At 39.6% G+C, this 25,193-nt stretch overlaps 1 protein-coding gene across 3 annotated transcripts; it reads right to left on the bottom strand.

Moving 5' to 3' along the window:
* Window positions 1-25: 25 nt before the first annotated feature.
* LOC124232979 (beta-sarcoglycan) lies at window positions 26-17,009 on the bottom strand. Of its 3 annotated transcripts, none has more exons than XM_046649960.1 (6): window positions 16,957-17,009; window positions 11,490-11,699; window positions 7,914-8,099; window positions 7,078-7,269; window positions 6,625-6,756; window positions 26-3,521 (listed from the first exon to the last, which is right to left on the bottom strand). In XM_046649960.1, exons 1-6 carry the CDS (start codon window positions 16,990-16,992, stop codon window positions 3,318-3,320), a joined length of 960 nt encoding a protein of 319 aa, XP_046505916.1. In that variant the 5' UTR covers window positions 16,993-17,009; the 3' UTR covers window positions 26-3,317. The 3 variants fall into 3 exon arrangements, with proteins under 3 accessions (XP_046505916.1, XP_046505917.1, XP_046505918.1); XM_046649961.1 differs by lacking the exon at window positions 16,957-17,009 and adding an exon at window positions 15,877-16,161; XM_046649962.1 differs by lacking the exon at window positions 16,957-17,009 and adding an exon at window positions 13,197-13,334.
* Window positions 17,010-25,193: the final 8,184 nt, after the last annotated feature.

Here is a 25,193-nt window from a genome sequence, read left to right as displayed (position 1 = left end):
TTTAATCATTGAAAAATTAACAGCAAACAATTTAGAGAATCTTTATTGTAAACAGAGTTCATTAATAGGTATTACAAACTGAATTAACCAAAACTCAAATTAGTAACCTGAAACAGATTTATAGGTTTATTTTTGCATGGCATAATTTGCAATCTTTGCCCCCTCAACACTTTAAAAAAGATTACTAAAATTATCAACATTTTAACGGTCTCTTTTTTGTCAAGTTTAGCACCATAACATTCTCACCCTCTTAAAAAAAACGCATTCAAAACTAGGTAGAACTTCCACCTTTCATCATCAAAACTATCACACAAAATTTATTTTTTCATAACACAAAATAATACAAATAAGTATATTTTTAAATACTGCAGACCATATATAGGCAGTCCTCACTTTGTGGTGTTTGGCATTTTTCCTATCTGCTCATTTCTAAAATATCCTGTTTTCATTTAATCTGTCCCCTGTCACTGCAATTCACCTCTAAGGTATTGCAGTTATTTAAACAAGCACATATCCGCCCTACTCTCCTGGGATCCTGTCTGTCATCTACCTCCCCAAAGTCTGCTGCTTGTCATATCAGTGCTCAACACACAGGAGAAATAACCAGCAGAAAGAGGCAAAGTTAACATTTCAGTTTGTAGAAAAACACCATCTGGTGGTGAGAATGAGTAGCTGATGCTTTACTGTTATGTAAAATAGGTCACAGGTAAAATGGACTGTTTGTTCTTGTACTGCTTTCCAGGTCTACAAGTCAGTGAAAAGGCCAGGGCTGCCTGTAAACTGTCCTAAAATCCTGTACCTGTTACCTTAATGATCAGTTCTATAAAAACATCAAAATAGCCTCTCATGTCAAAAGCACTTAATGGAAATGTATCAAAAACAAATATTTCTCAAAGAGGAGTAAAAATAGATTATTTCATGAATTACATTCAATAAATAATACTTTGAACATAGTGTTCTGTGGTTTTTGTAAAAATACGTATCAAAGAAACCTTCAAAACAAATCTAAATAGCACAAACAAGTAATGAATACAAAATTTAAAAATATACTCAGTATCTGAATGAAAATTCCAACAGATTTTTTCTGAATATCATTCAGATATTAAATAATACTGAATATATTCAAATAGATTCTGATATCACTACAACTAATAACACTCAGAGGTCATACATTTCACTTTTTTTTCCTTCATTTAAAAACTGTACTCAGTATTATATAGTAAGTCAATCTATTTTGGTATACTTTAATGACTATTCCTAATGTCCAAGCATTTGGTTTTTATGTCAGGGAGAACTGTGACAATATTGAATACAAATTTGTCTTGTACTGATTTTCTCATCTACACAGTTCAAAGTGACCATGACAGAACACGATACACTTGGATGCAGAGTGGGGCCTATGATTTATCCCTACTGCCTACTTTACAGCAAGGTACTTTGAAGTCTCTGTCCCTGATGTGTGTGTCTTAATGATACCAGAGAGTTCCTTTCAAGTCAAATATAAAATACATTAAAAATCAACTGGCTTGAGGGTCGTAAATCATTACAATGGGATAGTGATATTAGCAGCAGAGATCAATTTTCATACTTAAACATTACTTGTATTATTTCCTGCATTAGCACCCTTTAGTCCAGTGCTTCCCAACTTTTTTCAAGGCATGGCACACATCAGAAAGGGTAATATTTGCATGGCACACTGGGGGGAACCTACCAGGCCATTCCTGGCCAGCAGGACTTACCTGGGGCCATGGCCTCCCCACTTCCCACTGTGTTGCCCTGAAGACTGAGAGTATATCTTGGCAACCCTTTCACCCAGTCAGGTACTCCAAGGTCCCAAAGCCCACCTGTTGGGAAACCAGGGTAACCCACAACTAGGGTAATTTGATCTCTCAATAGTACCATATGTTGGAATTGGCTTAAGATAGTTTAAAATCTGACAGTGATTGGTCATATTTTTTTGACATGAGATTGATTTAGTATTATTTTTTAACTAGACTAAGCATACCTGTTTTGTTTGATTCTTATTTGCTTAGGCAAGTTTGAATTAGTCTTTCTTCATCTTTCTAGAGTTTCATATAATTAAAACTTCAGTGCAGATAGTGAAAAGAACATGGTATTTGCAAGCAGGTACATATAGGTTTGAACCACACCTGAATTCCAATCCCAACCCTGCTTTTCCTGTGTGACATTAGGCAAATTTCTTAACTTCTCTGATCCTCAGTTTCCTAACAGGTAAAACTGGGATAAGACCTACTTACAGAGTTGTGGTGAGAATTAGAGACATCACACATGTAATGCCTAGGACAATGCCTCGGATGTATAAGATGCTCAATAAATGACAGCTAGCATCATTATTTAGAAGTTAAAGCTGAGATGGTGTTTTAATTTCTACCACATTGTGAACACTTAATATTTATCAATATTTAACGAGTAAACATCCTGTTACAGAGTGTTTTCCTCCTAGTGCAAACCTAAGGAACCATAGTTTCTTACTATCTCACATACGTGAAGTCTTTAATGATTTCACTTGCGTGTGAGAATTGGGCTGAAAGTTAACACACTAAAAATCTATCTTTCCTGAGCCAGCATCGATGGCCTAGCAGTTAAAGTTTGGTGCATTCCTCTTTGGGAGCCTGGGCCTGCTTCCCAGGTGAACCACACCACCTGTCTATCAGGAGCCATACTGTGGAGGTGGCTCACATAGAAGAATTAGAAGCACTTAGAACTAGAATATACAACTATGTACTGGGGCTTTGGCAGGGGGAAAAAAAAGAGAGGAAGATTAGCAACAGATGTTAGCTCAGGGCAAATCCTTCTCAGCAAAAAAAAAAAAAAAAAAGGAAAGTAATATTATATATATATAAAAAAAATCTGTCTTTCCTCTCAGAAACCAGGAGACAGAGCATGTAACATTTACTAACAGTGTACCTTTTAAAAATCTTCAGTGGGTCTATCCCCATTAGTTACCAAAAACTTGCTTATAGTGAGTCTGAACAGTTGCTTCAGCCCTCCATCCTTTAGACAAGGAATAGTGGAATTTAAAAAACCACTTCTTTAAATATTAATTTAGATTTTATTCACTTCTGATAATTATTTTAGAGACTATAATTTGAAGTTCAGTGCAACTTAATGAAATGTATTAGAATTTAGGATCTCTGAGAATATTTTAAATATGGAGATTATATAACAGACACAGCAGTGCTCTGCAGATAAAATATGAGTTATCACAAACTCTGTAAAAATATGATTTGCATGCATATCCTTTAAAAAAAAAGTCAAGTCAAGATAGGAACACATTGATAACCTCTCGGGTTCTTCTAATGAGTGTTTCCACAGGGGTTGTCTGAGATCTGGCAGCCCATGTTCTGGCCTGTTACTGGTACTTTGAAGAGAGTTCCATCAGCACACACACAGAGCTTGTAGCGCACCCAGTCGCCAGAACCAAACTGGTCTCCACTGGAGGAACTGGGGAGGCGAGTTGTGTTAACCATCACAGTTCCATTTAGGATGATGCTGTTTTCCTATTAGGAGAACAACAATATGATTTATTTACCTCCACAAGTGGGAATTGAACAAAGTTAATAAAGAAAACTTACTGGAATATTAACAAGAAAAGAAAGAGTAAAGTCATGACCAAGACAACAAAGAAAACAAAACCAATGTCAAGATTCAACTAGTGATCTCTTAGTAATAGTTTACTATGTATATCAATACACTTGTGACACAATTTATCTCTCAATTAGTTAAAATTACATCAAAATTCCTAAGTGCACAATAAGACTTATGTTGATAAAGTCTCAGATCATTTTCACTTGTTACTTCCTAGGAGAGTTCTAATAAAGTTACTGATTGATGAGTTTTGGACAATGAGAAGAAAAAGACTTTTTCTCTCAGAGAAAATCAATTTTAACCTCCAATGTTTTTGCAACACTACAAATGAAGATTTGAGCCATATAATTTTGAAGACCAGGCATTCAAAGGAAACTGCCTGGAGGCTCTCTTCTTCAAGCCCACTGTTCCCAGAACATTCTTGTATTGTAGGCCTGTTCTTTTTAGGAAGGCCTAAACCTCTCTCTCCTTTCCTCCCTCCTTCTTAGCTTTTCTTCTTCTCATTCATTCAACAAATACCATTAAATGTCTACTATGTGTTAGGTACTATTCTAGGTGCTGAGGATACAGCAGACAGCAGACAACAGACAAGCAAAGTCCAAGTTCTCACCGTTGATATTTTAATGGGGAGGGATAGGCCACGAACTCATGAACAGGTAACAAAATAGGACATCATCTGAGAGGAAGAAGTCAGGGTAAATAGACAGAGGGTGACCAGGCAGGAGTTCTACTTTACACAGGGTGGTCAGAGAAGGCCTTGCTGATAAGGTTACAGGCTAACGGAAACTGGATGATGCGAACAAGTAAGCCATGTGGGTAACCTGGGACAGGCACTCCAGGGAGAGGACATAATACACAAAGGCCCCAAGGCGAAGATGTGCTTGGTGTTCCAGGAGCAGACAGGAGGGCAGCATGGCTGAAGCAGAGAGGGAGGGGGTGGACTGGTAGGAGACAAGTCAAAGAAATAACTAGGGCCAGATGTAAGGCCAGGAAATGGACTCTGGGTTTTGTTTGGAATTAGATGGAGAGACATTTGGAGGGTTCTGAAGAGGGAAGTGACGTGATCTTTCATAAAGGATCACTCTGGCTGCTGTAGAGAACTGACCACAGGGGTGAAAGAAGCAGCAGGGAGACCACTTAGGAGGCTGTTCCAACAGTGCAGGCAGGAAATGACGGTGCTTTACACCACAGTGGTGGTGGCGGTGGTGCTGGAAGTGCTGAGGAGCAGCCAGATTCTGTGCATCTTCTGAAGGGAGAGCCAGAAGGCTTTGCTAACGGACTGATGGGTGCCATTTAACAAGACTGGGACACTGAGAGAAATGCATGTTTGAAGAAGGAGGGAGGATATGAAGATTTTAGACATTTAGTTTGAGATGCCTATGAGATAATGAAGGGGAGAAGGTAAGAAGGCAGTTGTGTATGTGAATCTTAGTTCAGAGAAGATTAAAGCAGGAGTTCCAAACTTGAGAGTCATCAACTTACAGAGGGTATTTAAAGCAATGAGAGAAAGTTGGTTATGAAGTCATGGAAATGGCTAATGGACTATGTAGTGATAGTATATGGAATAACTATCATTCCTGTGATGAATTTTCGAATTTTGTTCCAATGCTGCCATCTTGTGGTCATTTAATTTTACTCTCTTTTTTCTTAAAAGCAGTTTAATTGATAAAATTCTAATGATTAGCTGTGGACTTAAAAACTAACCGCTGATATTAACTGAATTATAAAGCTAACTATCTTTTCAATACTGGCTTCTTTTTCTTTAACCGTGGAGAAATTGGTATATGTGTATGTGTATTTCAAAGTATTTTAATATTTGTCATATTAATGACAGGTAGAATTTTCAGGTGGAAAAAATAAAAGATTTAGGTAACTCGCTAATGGCTATATAAATATCTAACACATCTTTTGCTTCTTTGAGTTTCTAGTGCAGAGAACAACAGTCCCACCATAACATTCTCCAACACTATGCTTAGAGGAATGGCTTCTTACTACAATACAGCTAAAAAACACTCAGTATTACTATTGAGTTTCTGGCAAGAATCACGTTTTATCTTCATCTTTATTATTTAGAGATTGGAAGATGTGCTTTGGGGAGGAAAAGCTGTTTATAAAAGTGAAAGAATTTAATTTTTTAAACTTTATTTTTTCTAAGAACTATGAAATTGAATTTTAAAAAAAGGAAAAAATTATTTTGTAAGTCCTTAGGTTTAAGTTCACTTTTGCTATTTACTGCTTGATAAAACAAATTTAATTAGCTTTAGTTAAGTAGGACATAGCTGGTACCCAAAGACATTCTGAATAAATGTGCTTTGACCAGAATTGTGAGCAGGTAAAATGTTTCTGGACTTATGGCTCCCTTATAAGAAATATTTTATCTATTAAAGTTCAGATATAATCTGTGAAGCACAAAGAAAATTTCACTTTTTAACAGCTACAATAAAGGCAAAATCTTTTCCCTTTACAATTAATAATAGATGTATAAATAAAAATACATTTTATACCTTTGCTAATTGATTTTCACATTACTGGATATAACATCCAGGAAGGGATATGAAAATATTTAACTGAAAAAAGACCCAACAACTTCAGGGAATGGATACCTACTTTCATCTTCCAGAATTCTCTTTTGGAAGGTTTTTGTTTTTTTGCTTTTTAAAATAATACAGATATCATTATGCAAAAAAGAAAAAGAATTTTTTAGAAACTAACAGGCAAGCAAAAATAAAAAAATTAAAATCATTTGTTATCCTACTACCCATAGCCAGCCATTGTTGACATTTTGACATACCCTTCCAGGTGTTTATAAACATACAAATATTCTGAAAACTAAAAATGAGACATTTCACAAGTTGTTTTGTAACTTTCTTTCACTTCACAATCCATTTTGAACATCTTTCCATGTCAAAAATTATACAACTACATTACCATTTTTAATAATTCCATACTATTCCATATATGGATTTATATACCCAAGAATCTAATAATTCTCTTAAACTCTTAAAAAATACTCACTGCCTTTAATTCCATGTTACCACCCATGTGAAATTCAATGGTTTTTCCCATAATGAATACTCCTTCGTTTCCACGCACAATAGCACGTCCATCAACTTTTATATTTAAATCACTAGTAGCATTGCTGGTAATCTGAAAATAAAAAAAAAAGCGGTGAAAATAGTTTCTAAATTAAAGTGAGAATTATTATTAGAGCTAGAGGAATAGGAGTTTCAACCAGGAAATATGAAAGGAAAGTGTCTTCAATTACATTTTATAGATGTTGAGGTCAAGAGAGATGCCTTGATAATGATCACATAAGGTAGTAGTTAATGACAAATCTAGAAGTAATCTTTTCCACTGTTCTGAAATTTATTCTTGCATATCACTATAAATCAGTAAAACTCCTCTCTCCCTTTGTAACTTTAGACAACAATTCTCTTCCATTAATAAAACAAAGAAAATAAATCATACCCTTTCAGTAGATGCTTTTTGAACATTCAAACTCTTCACTCCACTCGGCAAATGAAACTCATGAGTTTCATAGTCTGTGCTGAATAAGATATTTTGAGTCCTTGGGTCGAAAAACTGCATACCAATGTCACTTGTAATAGAAGTTTTGTTCTTTTCTACACTGAGCTTTGTTGTCCCTTGCTGAAAAACAATCTTCAGAGAAACATTTTATTATGAATATGTTTTCAAAGAAGACAGCATCCAAAATTGATCAAGAACATTATAAAAAACACTCTATAACAATAGACTAACTTCAAATAATTTTAACTGTGTCTGTCTGTCCTTCCTCCACCCACTTTGGAAAACGAAGGCTCATTTGCTTATTTGCTTATACTGCTCTGCACAAGGACAAGGGTCACAGGACACATGGACCTAGGCCTAAGATGGGCAGGCGGCAGTAATACCTCCTTGAGGTTCTAGTCAGTTGAAAACCTAAGTCACAGCAGCTGCTAGGCATGAGCTCCCAACACTAGATTGGCATATTCTCCTCCAGACTCCCAGAAAGTGGAGGGTATTCTAACCCGGGAAGGTGCTTTTTTAAATGGTCTCCTCATATGGAGGAGAAAAGAGTAAACTATGTATTCTCATAGTAATTTTATCTATCACAGAAAATGCTACCATGGAACAAGATCCAGAATATTAAGAAAGCATCTAATATTAATAGATTATAATACCAACAATATTATTAAATATACTTATGAATTTTCTCTAAAGGAAAATATCCATTTCCAATAATCAACTTTAGGTTTTATCAAAGAATTTTTCTCTAATGTTCCTCAATTAATGTGGTAACTTACAGGCTGGTTATTGCCAGTGATGACCAAATTCTCATTTCGCCTTCCTCCTACTGTGCTCTTATAAAGAGGACGTATAACTCCCATGTCAGATACTTGTTTAAAGCGAAGTAGACCAGTTTCATGAAACTCCATGCTGTCACAGCCATTTGGTCCAATGCGAATCACAGCCCAGATAACAAGCGTTATCTAAAAAAGAAAACAAGCCCACTGTTAATAGGTAGCATACATGTAACATCATTGGAAAACAAATAGAAAAGATAATTCCCAAAGAATTAAACCTCTTAAATGCTTCATCAGTGAGATGGACATATCAGTTGTTTTTCTACTTGTAAACAAAATCAATTTTATTTTTATCAAGGTATGCAACTAGCTAAAAGTCAAAAAGTGCTAAAAGGTCTACAATAAAAAGAAGAGCAGTTTCTTATTTCTTTTACTCCCACCATTTTTCATCCAGGGAAAACCACTTTCAAAACTTCTAGCTTATTTTGTCCAGAATTTATCTCCATATTTCCAAATATGTGTATATATTTCTTCACTCATGAATTTTAGGTTTTATCTATTAAATTTCTATTTTAGCAGATGACAATTTTAGCTCATTTATACTTCTTCACCCCAACTCCAATCTCAAGTTTTGGTTAAATCCATGTGCCGTATTTTCATTATTATGACCATATAAATATTGGTCACTGCTAAGCCAAATACCGCACTATGACGGCAGTTCCTTTCCTGTACTTTGTGTCTTTTGGAGTTTACTATTTGTCTGTCTTTCATTTGCTTAGTTTCTTTGGAAATCTGACTAAATCTTTTCAAACCTTCCAACATTTCTATCAAATGTCTCTTAATAAAGTGTTTTAAAAATCCAAGCCTCTCAGATAATTTATTAGTTCTACTTTTCTCTCCCAGGAAATCTTTCTGGAACTCCTCTCTTTTTACGCCATCTGGACTGCTACACAGCTGTAATCATGAACTCCTCCTTCATGTCCACGCTGGAACTTCCTTTTGTCGTTCTCCCACACTAGATACCCAGTTTCCTGTATCCTTATCTTCAACTTTCTTGGCTCAGTACCTTCCTTTGGTAGAGCACATCCTCCAGTGGCTTCCTTAGAAAGCATGTATGTGAAGTAGATTTTTTTGAGAGTGTACATGGCTAAAAAGTGTCTTTATACCTCTCACATTTGACTGATAGTCTATCTTGGTACACATTTCTAGACTTGAAATTACTTTTTCTGTGAATTTGGAGGCCCTTGCTTTCTTGTCTTCTGATTTCCAGTGCTGCTTTTGAGAGGTCCGATGCCACTGATTTTGTACCCTTTATGCATAACCTTTTTTCCCCCTCTGGAAGATTTTAGGGTCTTTGCTTTATCCCCAGTTTTCCTAAATTTCACAGTAACGGCCTTGGTGTGAGTTTGTATGCATTACACTGGACCCAGAATGGTAGTTTTCAATTTGTTCTAGGCAGTTTTCTTGATTTATATTATTTGATAACTTTCTTCCCAGAATGAGAGAAGAACTCTCTTCTCTCTTTCTGAAACTCCTCTTAACAGAATGTTACAATTCCTCGATTGATTCTTTAATTCTGTTGAACTTTCTGGAGGAGTTCCTTTTTTGTTATCTTCCAATATCTATCTTTCTATCATCCTATCTATCTATCTACCCATCCATTCCTGTGCTTGTATTTCCATAAGTTCTTCCTTATTCTTGAATAGCTCCTTTTTACTGGCATGTTATCCTTGTTTCATGGATGCAATATCCTTTTATTTCTCTGAAGATATCGATTTAAAAATTTTTTTTTAAGTTTTCTGTCATTCGTTGCATTTTCTCTATCTCCCTGAATTCCTACTTCCACCATGGTTTGGGTATTTTGGGTCTCTATCATTTTTCAATTCTTGGAGCTCTCCAAAAAAAAAAAAAATCTATTGATCCCTGGCAGCTCATATTTAACAGTGAGTTTGTAAAAAGTCCATAGAAAGTACTCTGTGTGGGGTGGGGCTTGTGACTGACAGGCTTCACAGTAGGAAGATTAGGTGGCTTTTTCACTGGGACCAGCCAAGTGTCAGTATCTTCAGGTCTTTTCTCTAGGTGCTTCAGTTTCTCCAGAGAAGGCTATTTTCTCTCTTGCCTGGAGGATATAAGCCTCGTGCCAGGAAGCTAGAGGTGGAGGATGAGGATAGGGAGCCTGCGAAAGGGGGTCTCAGCGCTCAGGATGCAGACTTCTCTGCTTTCAGTGTGGAAGCCCATCCCTACCCTCCTCTGTGCAATACCCTCAGGCAGAAGGAATCCCCTACGGGTCAGTGTGTCCAGAGGCACACTAGTTTTGTGCAGGGTTAGAGGGGTAGCTGCTTAACTGCTGGCTGGAAGGGAGAGGAAGGCTACGGATCCCATGGCTCCTTCTACAGACTCTTCGAACAAGCTCTCTGTTTTCAGTTCCCGCCTCACTCCTGCTTTTCAAGGTACTGTACTTCCAACTTCTGAGGCTTTTCAGGATTCTGCAAGGACTTTCACCAACACCTTCTGCAACCCCGTCCCCAACACACACAAGCACTTTCTCTTCTCTGATAAGTTATTTGCCACTCCTCCTCCTACTTTTCGTCTTCATATATTAGGGTTCAGGATTTTGGTTGCCTCTCACTTTCTCCCAAAGTATATCTGTTTCTTGACATTGTGATCTTGGGATGAGCTTTTTAAGAGAAAATGTTTTTATTATGCCATCTTAACCAAAAGTTTCTAATAAAATAAATTTATAAAATAAATTCAGAACACGTTTTCCTAGTAAAGTTATTTATAGAATTCTTTTCAATTTAAGTGAAGAATTAGACACAAATGTTTTGGATGTACATAAAATGCAAAGGACTGGCTTGAGAGTATTAGAAGTCAAAAATAAAGTAAATGGAATCACTTGAGAACCACTGTAGTCCATGGTCACGATCAGTCTTAGGTACACCGATAATCACTCACTGAAATAACAACCCCCACATGCCAGATGGTTTCATATTTAACCCCCAGATAGTCAGAACCTTGGATGAAAAGTCTTCTTCTTTAAAAAACCAAATATCTTTGGAAAAGGCAACATACCAGGTCGTCAGTCCTTAATGTAAACCAGCTCACCCCATCCTTTCATTCTGTAACAAGAGAGATTTAACACTACAAAATGTAGCCCTCACTGCCATCCGAGGCTTTACAATTTTAAAATCCAGCTGAAGAGGGAAGACTAATGCACAAAAAGTTGAATGAAAACAGAAAGGACTATATTTTTTAGGAGAGGTGAAGGCAATAAAATCATCTTGGCAAAGGTCTCTTCTATTGAGTTGACTTTACCCTTTTTAAAGTTAAGTCCTTTAAAGGGAAGAATCCATGAACATTTTTTTTCTAAATAAAATTAATACATGGCAATATTGGCATACTAGGTTTTTTCACATATAAAATATTAAATCTCAGTAAAGAGATGAAACATGAATAGAAGAACAAAAAGAGGGTGCCAAAAGAAATTATAGAAACAAAGTCCATGATTTCACTGAAAAACAGATGAAAAATTCCCCATGGTAAATAAAAAACAAATATTCTGTACTGTATACTCACAATTAAATTGATAACCGCCAGGATGAACAAGAGGATAATCACACAGATGGCTAAGTTGCCTTTTCTCCCCCTCAGCCCCGTTTTATGGAGGCGCTCTTCATCAATCGGAATATATCCGGCTTTGAAGTTACTATTGTGCTCTTTATTGACATTCCTTCTCTCAACAGCCTTCTCACGCATGGACTTCTTTACAGGTCCATTGGAACTTGGCTAAAAACAAAATACAACACAATGGAACAGCTATACCCTCTCTTTTTGATGCATTTATTTATTAAGTGCAAATTCCTAACTAAAGAAAGTTGAACTGGTTAGTGATATATTTTCCAAAATAAACCTCAAGTCATGTTTTGTTGCAGGCTGCGAATAAGGATATTAACGTGCTTAGAGGCAGAGTAGGGACGAACCTTCACTGTGACTATTTGATAACGTATTTCTACTCTCCGCTTTGAACAGTCCTAGTGTCAGTAAAGCGTACAGCTAGCTCATTTGCGGGAAGAGTTGATAGATACATTCTATGGTGGGAAATCTTTTCATTAACGATTTATAATGATTTAATTATATATATTTTTTCAATTATATGAAAAGAGTTTGGACAGGCTGACACACTTAGTTATTTATCACTCCAACAAGACCAGGAGTTTCAAAGTATGGACTGGAGAGTCCTGGAGGGGCCCCTTGAAACCTTTCAGGGGTCCGGAGGGTAAAAAATATTTTCAAAATAACACTAAGATGTTATTTTCTTTTTTTACTCTCCTTCTTTCATGAAGGTACAGGGGAGTTTTCTGAGGCTACATGACTATACGCTATGACATCACTGCTTTAATAGCAAATGAAATGTGCGCTTGTGTATTCCTGTGTTTAAAAAATTTCTCAGTTTTAATTTCTAATATGGTAAATATCAATAGCTACAACCCACATAAACCAAAGCTCTTTGGGATCCTCAGTAATTTTTAAGAGTATAAAGAGAACCCGAGACCAAAAAGTTTGAGAACCTCTGACTTAGACTATGGTTGAATGACATTTTAGGTAATAATCTGGTACATCACAAACAACAAAAGGAATGGGTAGAAATGGATACTGCCCAACTTACATATTTTTCAGAGCTCTGAGAAAATTCATTTATTGAATGAACCTAATTTTATGCATAAACACTAATACCATAAATAGAAATACAAAAGAAATATAGGACAGGATCCTTATCCTTTAGAAAATACAAAATGTGATTTGGGTACATGAAATAGTTAACAATGCAATCAAGTACTCTGTATGTTCAGGTGCCAAAATCAATAGTATAGACAATACAAGCTGTGGAGTTCAAGGGGAGGAGAGACAAGATGGCTTGGAGTTGTCAGGGAAACCAGAAGGAGTAGGTGGGTCAGATCTGCAATGCAGGGAGAATAAAGTTGGAAAAGTACGGCAGGTTGCGAAAGTTCTTAGACAGCTAGGTACAAATTCTAGTTTTTATGTCTGTTTCATTGGAAGTCCCTGGAGGTTTCTGAATATGAATGACATATGTCTCAGAATGCTAAATGTGTGGGCATTTGTAGGAGAGACAGCAAAGAGGAATATAGGTTTCCCCGCTATCTGAAAGTAGAGTGCTCCCATGAAACCTTTCATAAGCCAAAATGGTGTAAAGCGAGGAAGCAATTACCATTAATTTATATGGGAAAAATTTTTGAGCATTCCCTGCCCCAAAAAATAACCTACCAAAATAAACTGAGATAAAGCACAGATGCTCACAGGCACCGTTCAAACGTATCAAACGTACGGTGGCTTGATGCTGAGATGCTGAGTGTAGTTCCTAGGGACGGAGCTTGACAGTGCCACTTTTGCTCCTCGGGGTGCGCACTCCCTCTATAAGGGCTCACTGCAAAATAAATGCTGAACACTATTTTCACTTTTAACCTTTTCTCATAAAAGTGAAAATCCTCTTTGAATTTCTTTTGGTTAGCAAAAACAGGTACCAATGTAGGTCTTTTGTAAAAGCAAAGTGGTGTAAAGTGAATTTTCGGATAGTAGGGGAAATCTGTACCCGTAAGTAGGCTGTTAGGGATGCTGTAGTAAAGGAGGTTTGAGGTAACGAGGGCCTAAACTAAGGTGGGATGAAAAAGGATAAATTAAAAAGATACTTCAGGAAAAGAGTTAACCGAATTTGTTGCCAGGTTCAAAAAGAGGATCTCATGTTTACTGAATGGTGACTAGTTAAACATGGGGAATGAAGAAGGGAGAGAATTCTACATAGGTTGCATTTGAAATGAATGTGAAATAACCACATGCCTCAAAGGCAACGGGAAGGATGTGATGGGATGTTAGGTCAGTCAGGACTAGAAATACAGATTGAGAGTCCTCAACCTCAGGGTAAGTCAAATCTATGAGACCGCATCAGTTCACTGTGAAAAACAGTACAGAGGGAAGAGAACAAAGAGCCAAGGATATGGTCTTGAGAAACTTTAAATGTGCAGGGACAATGGAAAATGAGAAATACAATGAATGGTAAAAAAAAAACAAGGATGTGCAGTGTTGCTGAACTTGATTTGTCAAGAAGTTCCTCCATAACCTTCAAAGATGACCTCTGAGTAGCAAATTGGTAAGCAGGAAACAGTCCCAAAGAGATGCCAGCATGTATACATCTATTTTCGAGTCCAGAAGGTGAAAAGAGGAAAGAGAGAAGACTGTAGCTAAAGAATTATATACTGTCAGAGGAAAATTGTGCTTTTTGTTGTTGTTATTCTCTCTCCCCACTCCCTCCATTTGGGGGAAGACTTGTATGTTCGATGGCAGAGGAAAAGATACCAAGAGGAGATGCCAAAGATCTCAGAGCAGGGCAGGATCATGTGGGAAATGAGATCCTTTAGGAGGCAGGAAAGAAAGCGATATGGAATACAGGAGAAAAGAATAGTCTTAAGGGGTGGGCTCCCATTTCACTGAAATGGTTCACACCGAGACAAAGTTTTCTTCTTTTTCCTAGGGATGTAAAAGGCAAAGTTACCTGCCAAGAAAGAGTGGAGAGGGCTATTAGAATCTTATCATGGTGGCAGGGATAGCAGGCTGGTTGAGGGTTTATGGAAAATGGAAAAAGACAGGAATAATCATTGTGAGTTATGTGGCAGATAAAAACTGTCAAATTCCACAAAGCAGTAAGGAAGGCTCTGTAAAAGACAATTCAATCTACTCAACAGATTTGATCACAAAACAGGTTGCTGAAGACAGTTGCGTAGGTTGTGTACCTGCATGAGGTGCAATATCTAGGAGGGTGCACTGACACTGCAGATATTTTAGTGTTGAATATGGATTTTAAAAGTTTTCTTGCTGAAGGCAGTAAAACACCTTAAGGGAGGTGGGCTTTCTTTTAATTTTCATGGACTAATATGGGCTTGTGGCAGCGCTGATAGATGGGCAATTGAAAAGTCTTGGCCAGAGTTTGAATACAGGTCTACATAAAAGAGAGACAGGGCAGAATTCATCCCTTCTGGGATGCATTCTCTACTCTTCTCTGCTAATTCATGTACACTATTACATTCAATTTGATGCTTTTATCATTTATTGAAGAGTTAATATAAGCCAGGTGCTCCAGACTACCAAGATGAGCGAGACACAGCACCTACCGTCAAGGAACTTACTGACCGGCCAGTAGATTAGACAGACAGGGTCACTAACAATTGCAGTTCAACACGGCAAATGCCATAGCAGAGCAATACAGACAATACTGAAAGGGTACAGAGGAGGAATGCAACTCCACTCAGTAAGCAAGGGTATCAGCTGAAGGCTTTTAAGAAAAGTTGAGATTTTGGTCGAATCTTGAAGGATAAACAGGAGTTAGTCAGGCAAAAGCACAGAGAAAGCCACTCCAGGCAGAGGGAATAGCATCATTTGTGGGGTCTGGAGCGCAAAAGAAAATACGGAGCCCTTTGTTCAAATATCAAGCCTGGGACAGCAGAGCATTAAACCAAGTGTGGGTCCCTTCTGAGCTCCCTTAAGTGGGCCTTGCTCCCAAGTTTCTGGCTAGATTAACCAAGTGAATGGATGGTGCTGTAGCCCTTTTAATGGTGAATATGACACAATCCAGTTTTGAACCTTTTAGAGTTTGGAGTGCCTGTGGACAATTCAGTTAAGTTCAGGCTGGAGATGTAAATGCCTAACTCTGAAGCAGAGACTGAGGAATGGATCAGATTGTCCGGTTTATGTGTAAAGCAAGAAAAGAATCTTGGTGGAATCTCAAGAGCATCAATAGGTGATGTAGATGAAAAAAGAAACGCCTAGAACAGGAGCTGATTAATCAGGAAAGCCAAGGAACAATTCTATTCTCAACAACTCCAAGAAGCTTTGTCTCCTTTCACTTCCTCTCATTCCTTTAGATTTTATTTTACTGTGATGATCTGTAGCTTACCTGTTGTCTTTAGCTGATTTTTCTGCATTTATTTGGCATTGGACTTTAAGCTCCTTGAAGGCAGACTTCATGTCTTCTATCTTTCATGCCCCTTAGAATGACTGTTCCAGCGATATATATAACAAGTCTCTAAAAGCAGTTAATTACCTAAGAAAATCTTTCCAGAAAAGATATTCTGGAAACAGAATGTTGGCAACTTCCTCAGATTTGTTTTTTCAACAATGTTGAAGAATGAGACTTTTTCAAAAGAAACTATCATATAGTTTTGTTTTTTTTTTTAAAAAAAGGGAAATAATAGTTAAGGGAAAAAATGACTATGAAACTTATTTTTATGATAACAAATCACCCTAGTAGCTATAGGTATGTATAGGTATATATGTGTGCGTGCGCCTATGTTTATGTACGCGCATGGATAGCTTGCTTTTGGGGGAAAATCGCCTTTTAAACTATTCTAAGTTACAAGTTTACAATGCACATCAGGAAATACTGATACAGCACTTTTAAAAAAATGACTGTAAATCAAGTGGACAGGAGACAGTTTTATACTGGTGACTAAATCTCCCAAGACCAAAGCGGGAGGAGAAACCGGGATGTCTGCACATCGGGGATGGCAGAAACCAGAAGGGGCCGCAAGCTGACACCCAGGCAACAGCTGACGGTTTCGTGGCTGCTGTCAGGGGAGCTCATGGCTGGGGAATGAGGTTATTTTTACCCGCATCTTCGCCGGCCGCCGAGCCGGGCGCGCCTCCAGCACGTCCTGGCGCAGACTCCGGGCTGCCACGGTCGCCGCCCGCCCCTCAGGACAACGACCCCTCCTCACCCCGACCCGGGGACCGCCAGGCCAGGCCGAGGGTCGCAGCTGGTTCCCCGTTCTCGGCGCAGGAGCCCCCGCCCGGGGTCCTGCCCGGCCTCTGCCAGCATCCCGGGCTGCGGACAGCTCCTCCCGCCCCGCCCCGCGAGGCCTGGCCCCGGCCGGCCCGCGAGCCCCGGCCCCCAGCCGTCGGCCCTACGGTAGACCCCACGGCAGGACTCCGGCCTCCCCTGGTCACCCGGTCCTCCGCCGCGGTGGGGCTCACAGACCTGCTCAGCCGCAGCCGCCGCCGCCGCCGCCGCCATCTTCCCGCGCCAGCCGCCGCGCTCGCCGGGGCTGCACCCGCGCGCCTGCGCCTGCGCCCTGGCGGCAGGGGTGGGAAGGGGCCCTGCGGCTCCCGGCCCTCCTAACCCTCGCGGGAGTGGGGCTCCGAGCTGCGGGGCTACGGGCGTCGGCTCCCCAGCCGTATGCGTGCAGAGCTGTGGCCTCGGGCCGCTTTTTCCCGCGCAGGCGGATTCCACGCTACCTCGGGCCGCCTTTGCGTTCTCCCGAAAGGGCGCCCTCGATATACAGGGGACGCCTCGCCCTTTCCCCTCCAGTCCTCATCACGGAAGGTGGGTGCTTTCCGGAGCTGTGACATCCTCCGTGCTTCAGGGGCCGGGGTCTCCCTGGCTAGGGTGGGAAAGGGCGCTTTTGAGAGTACACGTGGACCAGGACTGGAGTGGTGACAGTGTGGACAGAGGTTAACAAGTTGCCAGTTAGCCAGCTAAAATCTTGAAAACTGAGAGTCCTCCAGGAGGCCATAAAATCAGTTCAGGGATGCTTCTTAACTTTGGGGGGGCCTGTGAGGTCTGATACTTTTTTCTGTGGTATGGGGGTGGATTTTCCATTTAGTAGGTATTGGAGATAGTGCTGTCGATGTCTATCTTGAGGAACCTAATTTAACGGATATTTACTGCACGCCAAGAAGCCACCCAATGTACAAGTAACTTGAGTAGTACGCACTCCTTGGTCCCTGGCGTCAGTATAATCCAGTAACCGTTTTAGTCAACAAAACGCAGTGAAGGCAAGAGCGACCAAGAAGCAAGAACTGTACCTTAGGTAGCTGAAACCACTTCTAGTAAGTACCTTTGGGTTCTAGGGCTGCCCAACTCAGCAAGAACCACCAAAGAGAGCAGCTGGCAAAAGCCATCTTTCTTCAGCAGCTAGGTCAGTTTTGCTTTTTGATGACTGGAGCCATTGTTTCACTGCTCTGCATACTTGACATCAGAGAATTGCTGTGAAGTTTAAGTGAGATAATCTGTTGCCTAATGAATCTCATAAACTTTTTCCCTTCTTGCACTTGATTTTAGCTAATGTCAGTAGCAGCTGGTCATCAGTCTCTGTATATCTTCTTTCCCAAATGCTGGAACCACTTGACTCACAGCTCTAGGCTCACGGCTGCCCAGATCTCTAGGACAAATCTGCGTCTTAGGAAGGCTGTAAGTTACAGCCCAATGCTTCGGGAGTTGGCCATAAGCCTCTGTTAATAGTCTGACTGTGGTCGCATTTATCAATTCAGATAATTGGGCTTTTGACTGATGCTGTGTTCCTCTGTCCAGTTTTGGTACTGTAGTCCTTACTTCTTATGCTTTGCCTCTTTTTCCTCTGCTTGGAAACTTCTCCTTTTCTCTGGCAAGCACACTCTTATTCATCCTCCAAGAACCCATTCAAGTGTCACATTCTCTATAAAGCCTTCCCAGGCTCCCATAGGCAGTTTTTGCTGGTCTGTCCCTTCACTCTGCTCCTAGTCTTTGGAGCACTTCATGTTGCATTGTATTTTATCTTGTTTATCTGTCTGACATCATCTGAAAGACAGAGAGGGGCTGGCCCGGTGGCCGAGGGTTAAGTTCGCCTGCTCCACTTCTGCAGCCATGGTTTCGCTGGTTTGAATCCAGGGCGCAGACCTAGCACTGCTTGTCAGGCCGTGTTGAGGCAGCATCCCACATAGCACAACCAGAAGGATCTACAACTAGAATATACAACTATGTACTGGGGGGCTTTGGGGAGAAGAAAAAAAAGATGGAGAGCTCTATCTGGAAGGCCCCTGTCTTACTCATCCTTTTATCTCCGATGCGTAGCATAGTAATGAAATTTAATAAATGTTTTAGAACCTGCCTGATATCCCAGTTTCTAAGACAAGAAGCCCTGCCTTGATTTTGCCAGCTTCTCTCCCACTCAGGTGGTGGGATACCTAATAACTGATTTTCCTCTGGTTATCTGGAAAGTCACCTTCTAGTTGCTGATCCCCATCTCTCTGACAGGACACTTCACTGTTCTCCTTGATGCCAATTTTATAGTCTTTAAAGAGATCCAATACACTCACATGACCACATCTTTAATGTGGGTCATTCCCAAATGTATTATCTTCAAGATTTTTTTTCTAAAACAATAATATTTAGATAGAACTGTGTGCCTGGCAATGTCTCTTTAATTCTCCCAACAGTCTTATGAGATAGGTCATTTTATCTCCATTTTACAAATTAAGAAATCAAGGCTCATAAATGGCTAACGAAGTTTTCAACAATAAAGAGCCAGGATTGAACCTAGGTCCATCCGACTAAAGTCTTTGCTCTTTCTACCGTATGAAACAGCCTTTAATTCTGCGTTTTCTTTTGCCTGTTGCATGTTATTAGCATTTAGAAGTGCAAAATAGAGCTCCCCATGGCTAGAGTACTAGTCAGATTATGAAAACATTCACTTTGTAATCGATGGAATAGTGTCCCTCAAAAAGATATATCCAAGTCCTAATCCTCAGGACCTGTGAACGTGCCATGACAGTTTTGCGTTGCTTAATGACAGGGATAGGTTCTGATGAATGTATCATTAGGCGATTTTGTCATTGTGCGAACATCATGGAGTGTACTTACACAATCCTACATGCTATAGCCTACTACACACCTAGGCTACATGGTACTAATCTTATGGGACCAGCATTGTATATGCAGTCCGTCATGGACTGAAACTTCGTTACATGGCACATGACTGTATTTGGAAGTAAGGTGTTTGCAGATGTAATTAAGAATCTCAAGATGAAATCACCCTGGATTTAGGGTGGGCCCTAAAAGTGACTGGTGTCCTTATATGAGGACAGAGACACACATTGAGGAGTGAAGACAGAGGCAGAGAGAGGTTGGAGCGATGTGTCTACAAGGCAAGGAGTGCCAACACTTGCCACCAGTCACCAGAAATTAGGAGAGAGGCATGGAGCAGATTCTCCCTCAGGGCCTCCAGAAGGAACCAACCCTGCTGATTTCTGACTTCTGGGCTCCAGAACTGCAAGAAAATAAATTTCTGTTGTGTGAAGCCACCAAGTTTGTGGTAATTTGTTATGGTATCCCTTAGGAAAATAATATGCACTTCAAGCTCAACACATCCAAAACTGAACTCAAAATCTTTCCTCGCAATCTGCTCTTCCTGTGTTCCCTTAGTGAATGACACCACCATCCAGTCAGAAACCTCAAAGACATCCTATACAATTTCTAGTATGTTCTTTCTAAAGTACAAACCCCATCGTGTCACTCCGCACTCTGAAATTTAAAATCCTCTGATACCTTCCATGATAAAATTTAAACTCCTTATATTAGCACAGACGGTCCTTTACTTTCTGGTTCCTGTCTACCTCTTTTAAGCTCCTTTCCTGGTCCTTCCACCAACTCATCCTTCTCTCCAGCCATGTGCAATATTTACAGTTCTCAGCCATTTGCCTGATCTCATCAAGTTCTTAATGTCTCTGTGCCTTTTCATATGTGGGTATTTCTCTTTTTTTTACCTACCTATTCTTCTACATGTTCACTAAAACTCAACTCAAGCAATATGTCTTCTGGGAAGCCTTTCTTAATCTTTCTCCCATTGCAAATTTCTGATTCCTGTGCCCCTTTCTGCGATCTTCAAGCATGCCTCTATTGTCACATTTATCCCACTACACTGAAATTTATTTGCTTGCCCATCTGTCTTGTCTGTGAATTCATACATCTCCAAATTCCACCCCTCTTTAAGGATCAACCTCAGTTCCACCTCCTCCTGACAATTAAAGCCAATCATGATTGCTCTCTCTTTTTAACCGTTACTGCACCAATTTCTTATGGCACCCATTTGATACTTAATGACACAATATCTTGTATTATTTTACTTTTCGTGCACATATAGTTTGCTCCCGAGCAGACTGTAAGCTCATTACAAAGCAGGGGCAATGTGTTACTACTTCTGTGTTGCTCCAAATCCTGAATACATTAGGAACCAAGTACATACATAATATCTACTTTGTAACTTTGATGAGTGAATATTGGGTCAATTTTTTCCTATCGGGGTAAAAAATATTACTGGCACCTAAGTGTCTCCTACGTATGTCACTTTAATCCTCACCGTGCATTACCCCAAAGAAAAACCTCGTTAACTCTCATCTCTGTGTCTCCTAAGCACCTTCCCTGGGTCCAGTCCTGCCCTCTCCTGACTTAACCTCTAGGAGCTCCAAGGTGATATGAAAAAGAGACCAGAACATACCATTTTTCTGTTTACAGCCCTTTGCTGCTTCCCCATTACTTACACAATACAGGTCACTTTCTTTAGCCTGATATAGAAGACTCATTGTAGCTGAACTCAGGACTACCTTTCTGGTCTTGTCCCCGATCCCCTGACTACTCGATCATCACCCTGGACTAGCGTTCATCATTCCCTGCCTCTCCAGGCAATTTCATGCCTCTTTGCTGCTGTCTGACCTGTTCCATTGTCTCTTCTCTTCCCGGTGAACCCCCCTCCACCCTTCCAGAGCTGGCTGTAAATGTCACTTTCTTCTATAACTTCTCCCGATCCTTTCTTTAGGAGGATGGAGGAGGGGAGGGAAGGTCAGTGTTTCCGTTTTGTATTTACTCTATTGTAACTTGTCACATTGAACTATGGTTGTGTATCTCTCACCTGAATAGATTCTGAGGTGCTAGGAGCTGGGAGTGGATCTAATTTTGCCTTATGATTAAGGCAGACATTTCTGTCACACCAGAAATTTAGTAATGTTTATCAAATGTGCCGAAAAGATCTATTTCAGCATCCTCCATCGTAGGGACTGCCCTCATGCTGTCCCATGTCCCGCTCCTGGGATGCTTAAGGGTATCTTACAATGTAGATCATACCCACTGGGTCTTTGCAACAGCTTAATGTGTCCTCAACTCATTCCCTCAATGGCCGTTTTCACAGTGCCAAGCATTTGCCGCTGCATTTAGCTAGCAGAGCTGCAAAGATTGAGGGCAAAGATGCTTCAGTCTTCCATTATCATAATGATGGAAATCTGGGTTTAGTTAACTTGTGGCCCTCAAAAATCACACTAAATCTCTTTTTTTTCTTCTAATCTGTATTTGCAACATATGCTGTATAGTTTATTTAGGTGCTAAGGTGATGCAGTTGTGAGGTAACATTTTCCTCTTGTTTTTGTAGTTTAACCAATTGTGGGCATGAAATAATTTTACAGAACAATTCTGAGCTGTTGCTCTGAGCAGGGAATGCTTATTGGTACGACAAGGAAAACAACATCCCTGCTTCTGTGCAGTGGGGGGAACTGCCTTCGGATCCCAACCTATTAGTTCTTTCTCTAATGGGTGGTGTTTTGTTTGTTTTTTTAAAAGTCTTTTCCTTTCCTTAAGTGTGAAGAGAACAAAAAGGACCAAATGAAGCTGATAAAATGAGAACGCAGGGCATTCAGAGAACACTGAGTAAATGGACAAATTAGGGTTTTTGTTACCTGCCAGTGGAGACAAAGTGCCTTAGCATTACCACCAATAAAAACTGGATTTAAAGACAGCTTCATGCAAGTAGGTCAGGGAAGACTAATGGATTTTCTTTAGACAGTAATACAGGCCCTGACCCAAAGAAGCAATGAGCCTAACACAGACAGCTGTGGGACAAGAATAGCATGGCACACACAGAAGAGGATCAGGGCACCTGAAAAAACGTCCAGGCCAGAGCAGAGCAGAGCAGATTATTCTGTTAGGCACACTGGCTAAGGGTTTGCAACTGTCCTTAGTGAGGAAGAACTGCAAATGATGATGAGGAGTCCACCATATATCCTTGTAGCTTACTGCACATATATATATATATTTAGTATAGCATGAAACTACACACACAGCTCTCATGACCCTCAAAGGATTCAGTTCATCTTTTGTTGGCTTCTTAAAATCCCAAATTAAAAATCTCTCTGGTTGACTGATGTAGGTAAAATTCAAGGTGGACAAAATTAAGGACTTTCAGGAAGCCTGTTCCATCCACATGTTTGAGACATGACAGTTAGCTAGAACAAGTGGCTCCTGGCCGGCTGGTAGAATTTTGATGCCATAAGAACCACCAGCTGGCTATTAAGTTTGCTTTCTTTCACTTCAATGGGATTATGACATCAGATATAAAGCAGCCAATCACCTCCTTGCTTCTTTCTTGCCTTGCTTGCTTATTTTCTTTCACTTCTTTCTCTTTTTGTTAACAATTCAATTTAACAAACTTTTATAGAGAGCCTAGAATGTGACAGCTGCTGTGCTGAGGATATAAAGCTAAGTAAGCCTCTATCCTTTTCTTCAAGAAGCTCACAAGCTTATATAAGAGACAGACAAATAAGTATAATATAGTGTGATGATTACAACAGTATCAACATGTTCAAAAGTTGAAGAGAGAAAGCATAAAGAAGACAGCGATGAGCTCTGAGGCGGTGGGGGAGTCAGGAGATTTTTGTCAGTTTGAGCTGGGTTTAAATTTATTAAAAGTGCAACTACAGAGAAACCCCTTGTTTATTTCCTGGAAGTTAGGTATATTAGTTATTCTAGCAAGCCTCCAGAATAAACTGTACTCAAGACAGACTAATGTTCTCAGAATCAAGGCTTGACCCAAACTGAACTGTGAACCAAAAATTGAAACAAAGGGCAAGATTTGCTCAACCTGAACCACAACCAGTATGTTAAAAATAAACAAAAACAAGCAGCATAAGAGAATGTCAGAACTGCAAGAGATCTTAGAGTTCATCTAGTCCATGTTTTCATTATATAGATGGGAAAAATGAGGCTCAGAGTGATTAAAGACATATAAAGTTATGAGAAACCACTAACTGGCCGAGTGTGAGATAAAGCAAGAGTGTCCACGTTCAAGTTTATTATTGCTTCACTTCTGATAGGGTACTGCAAAAGAAAGGTTTGATTTTTATCTTTTCTTTCCAAATAATTGTCTAGTAGAAAATATCCTAAAATAATAAAATTGGGACAAAATTAGTGCATCAAAATATTCTCCAGTAGAACATTTGTTTATCTTTTTCTTTCACATATTTAAAAAGGAAGGCTTATCAACTTTTTAAATAGAATCTCAACCTTGTTGACTGCATGCTTGTAATTTGAAGCATATGGATTCTTCTTTAATTAGCAACATAGACTATTTGCACTCCAGGCTCTAGCTTTCTCTTAAATTGATTGCTATCCAGCACCCATCAAAACCTCTGCAAAGAACATCGTCATTAAGGGCACTTATGAGGATGTCCATTTATTCCTACAGGTATGGAATTTCTAAGCTTGTATCAGATAACATCACTAAAGAACTAAGAAATTGGAAGTCAATTGCTTGGCCCTCTCTTTGCTGATGTGTGTTCTAGTGTTACTCCCTTGGCAGTGATCAAAGATGACTACAAGAAACAATCATATCAAGATTTTACCTTGGGGGCCGGCCCCCAAGAGGTTAAGTTTGCCTGCTCCGCCTCAGCGGCCCAGGCTTTCACCGGTTTGGATCCTGAGCACAGACATGGCACCACTCATCAGGCCATGCTGAGGCGGCATCCCACATGCCACAACTAGAAGGACCCACAACTAAAATATGCAACTATGTACTGGGGGGATTTGGGGGGAAAAAGCAGAAAAAATAAAAAGAATATTGGCAACAGTTGTTAGCTCAGGTGCCAATCTTCAAAAAAAAAAGTTCTTCCTATATTTTCTAAAAAAAAGATGGAAGTTATTAAAGATACCTTCATTTGAGTTGTTCTATACTCTTTGGAAAAGGATAAACATACTTTACAGTTGGTACCAGAAAAATGCATTTCCATTTAAAGAACTGGTGGGTGTACTTTTAAAATAAAAAAACGATAATCATAAAACTCATTTTCCTTTCTGCCTTGGCTTCCACAAAGTCCAGAAATAAATGTTAAATGAGCTCAATCTTAGTACATAAACTTAAATTTTAGGCTTATTTGCTTTTTTCTATTAAAAAAGTATTTTTTATTTAACAACGATATTTCCTATGTGTCTTTCACTGTAAGCCATCTCAGATCCTTTTTTGGAAGTAGTGGGGAGGAAATAATGAATAAATATGTAAAGCATTTCATTTGTTTTGAGTCATTGAGGGCTAGGCTTCTTTGTTACTAATAAACACAAATTTCCTGCTATGCACAATACATGCTCCAGAGTTCTAGGAAACCAAGAGGTATGTGAAATGATTTAAGGCCTTAAGGATCTTG

Source organism: Equus quagga, unplaced genomic scaffold, assembly GCF_021613505.1.
Source record: "Equus quagga isolate Etosha38 unplaced genomic scaffold, UCLA_HA_Equagga_1.0 146_RagTag, whole genome shotgun sequence".
Lineage (NCBI taxonomy): Eukaryota > Metazoa > Chordata > Mammalia > Perissodactyla > Equidae > Equus > Equus quagga.
This window is presented reverse-complemented; position numbering and strand designations above follow the sequence as displayed.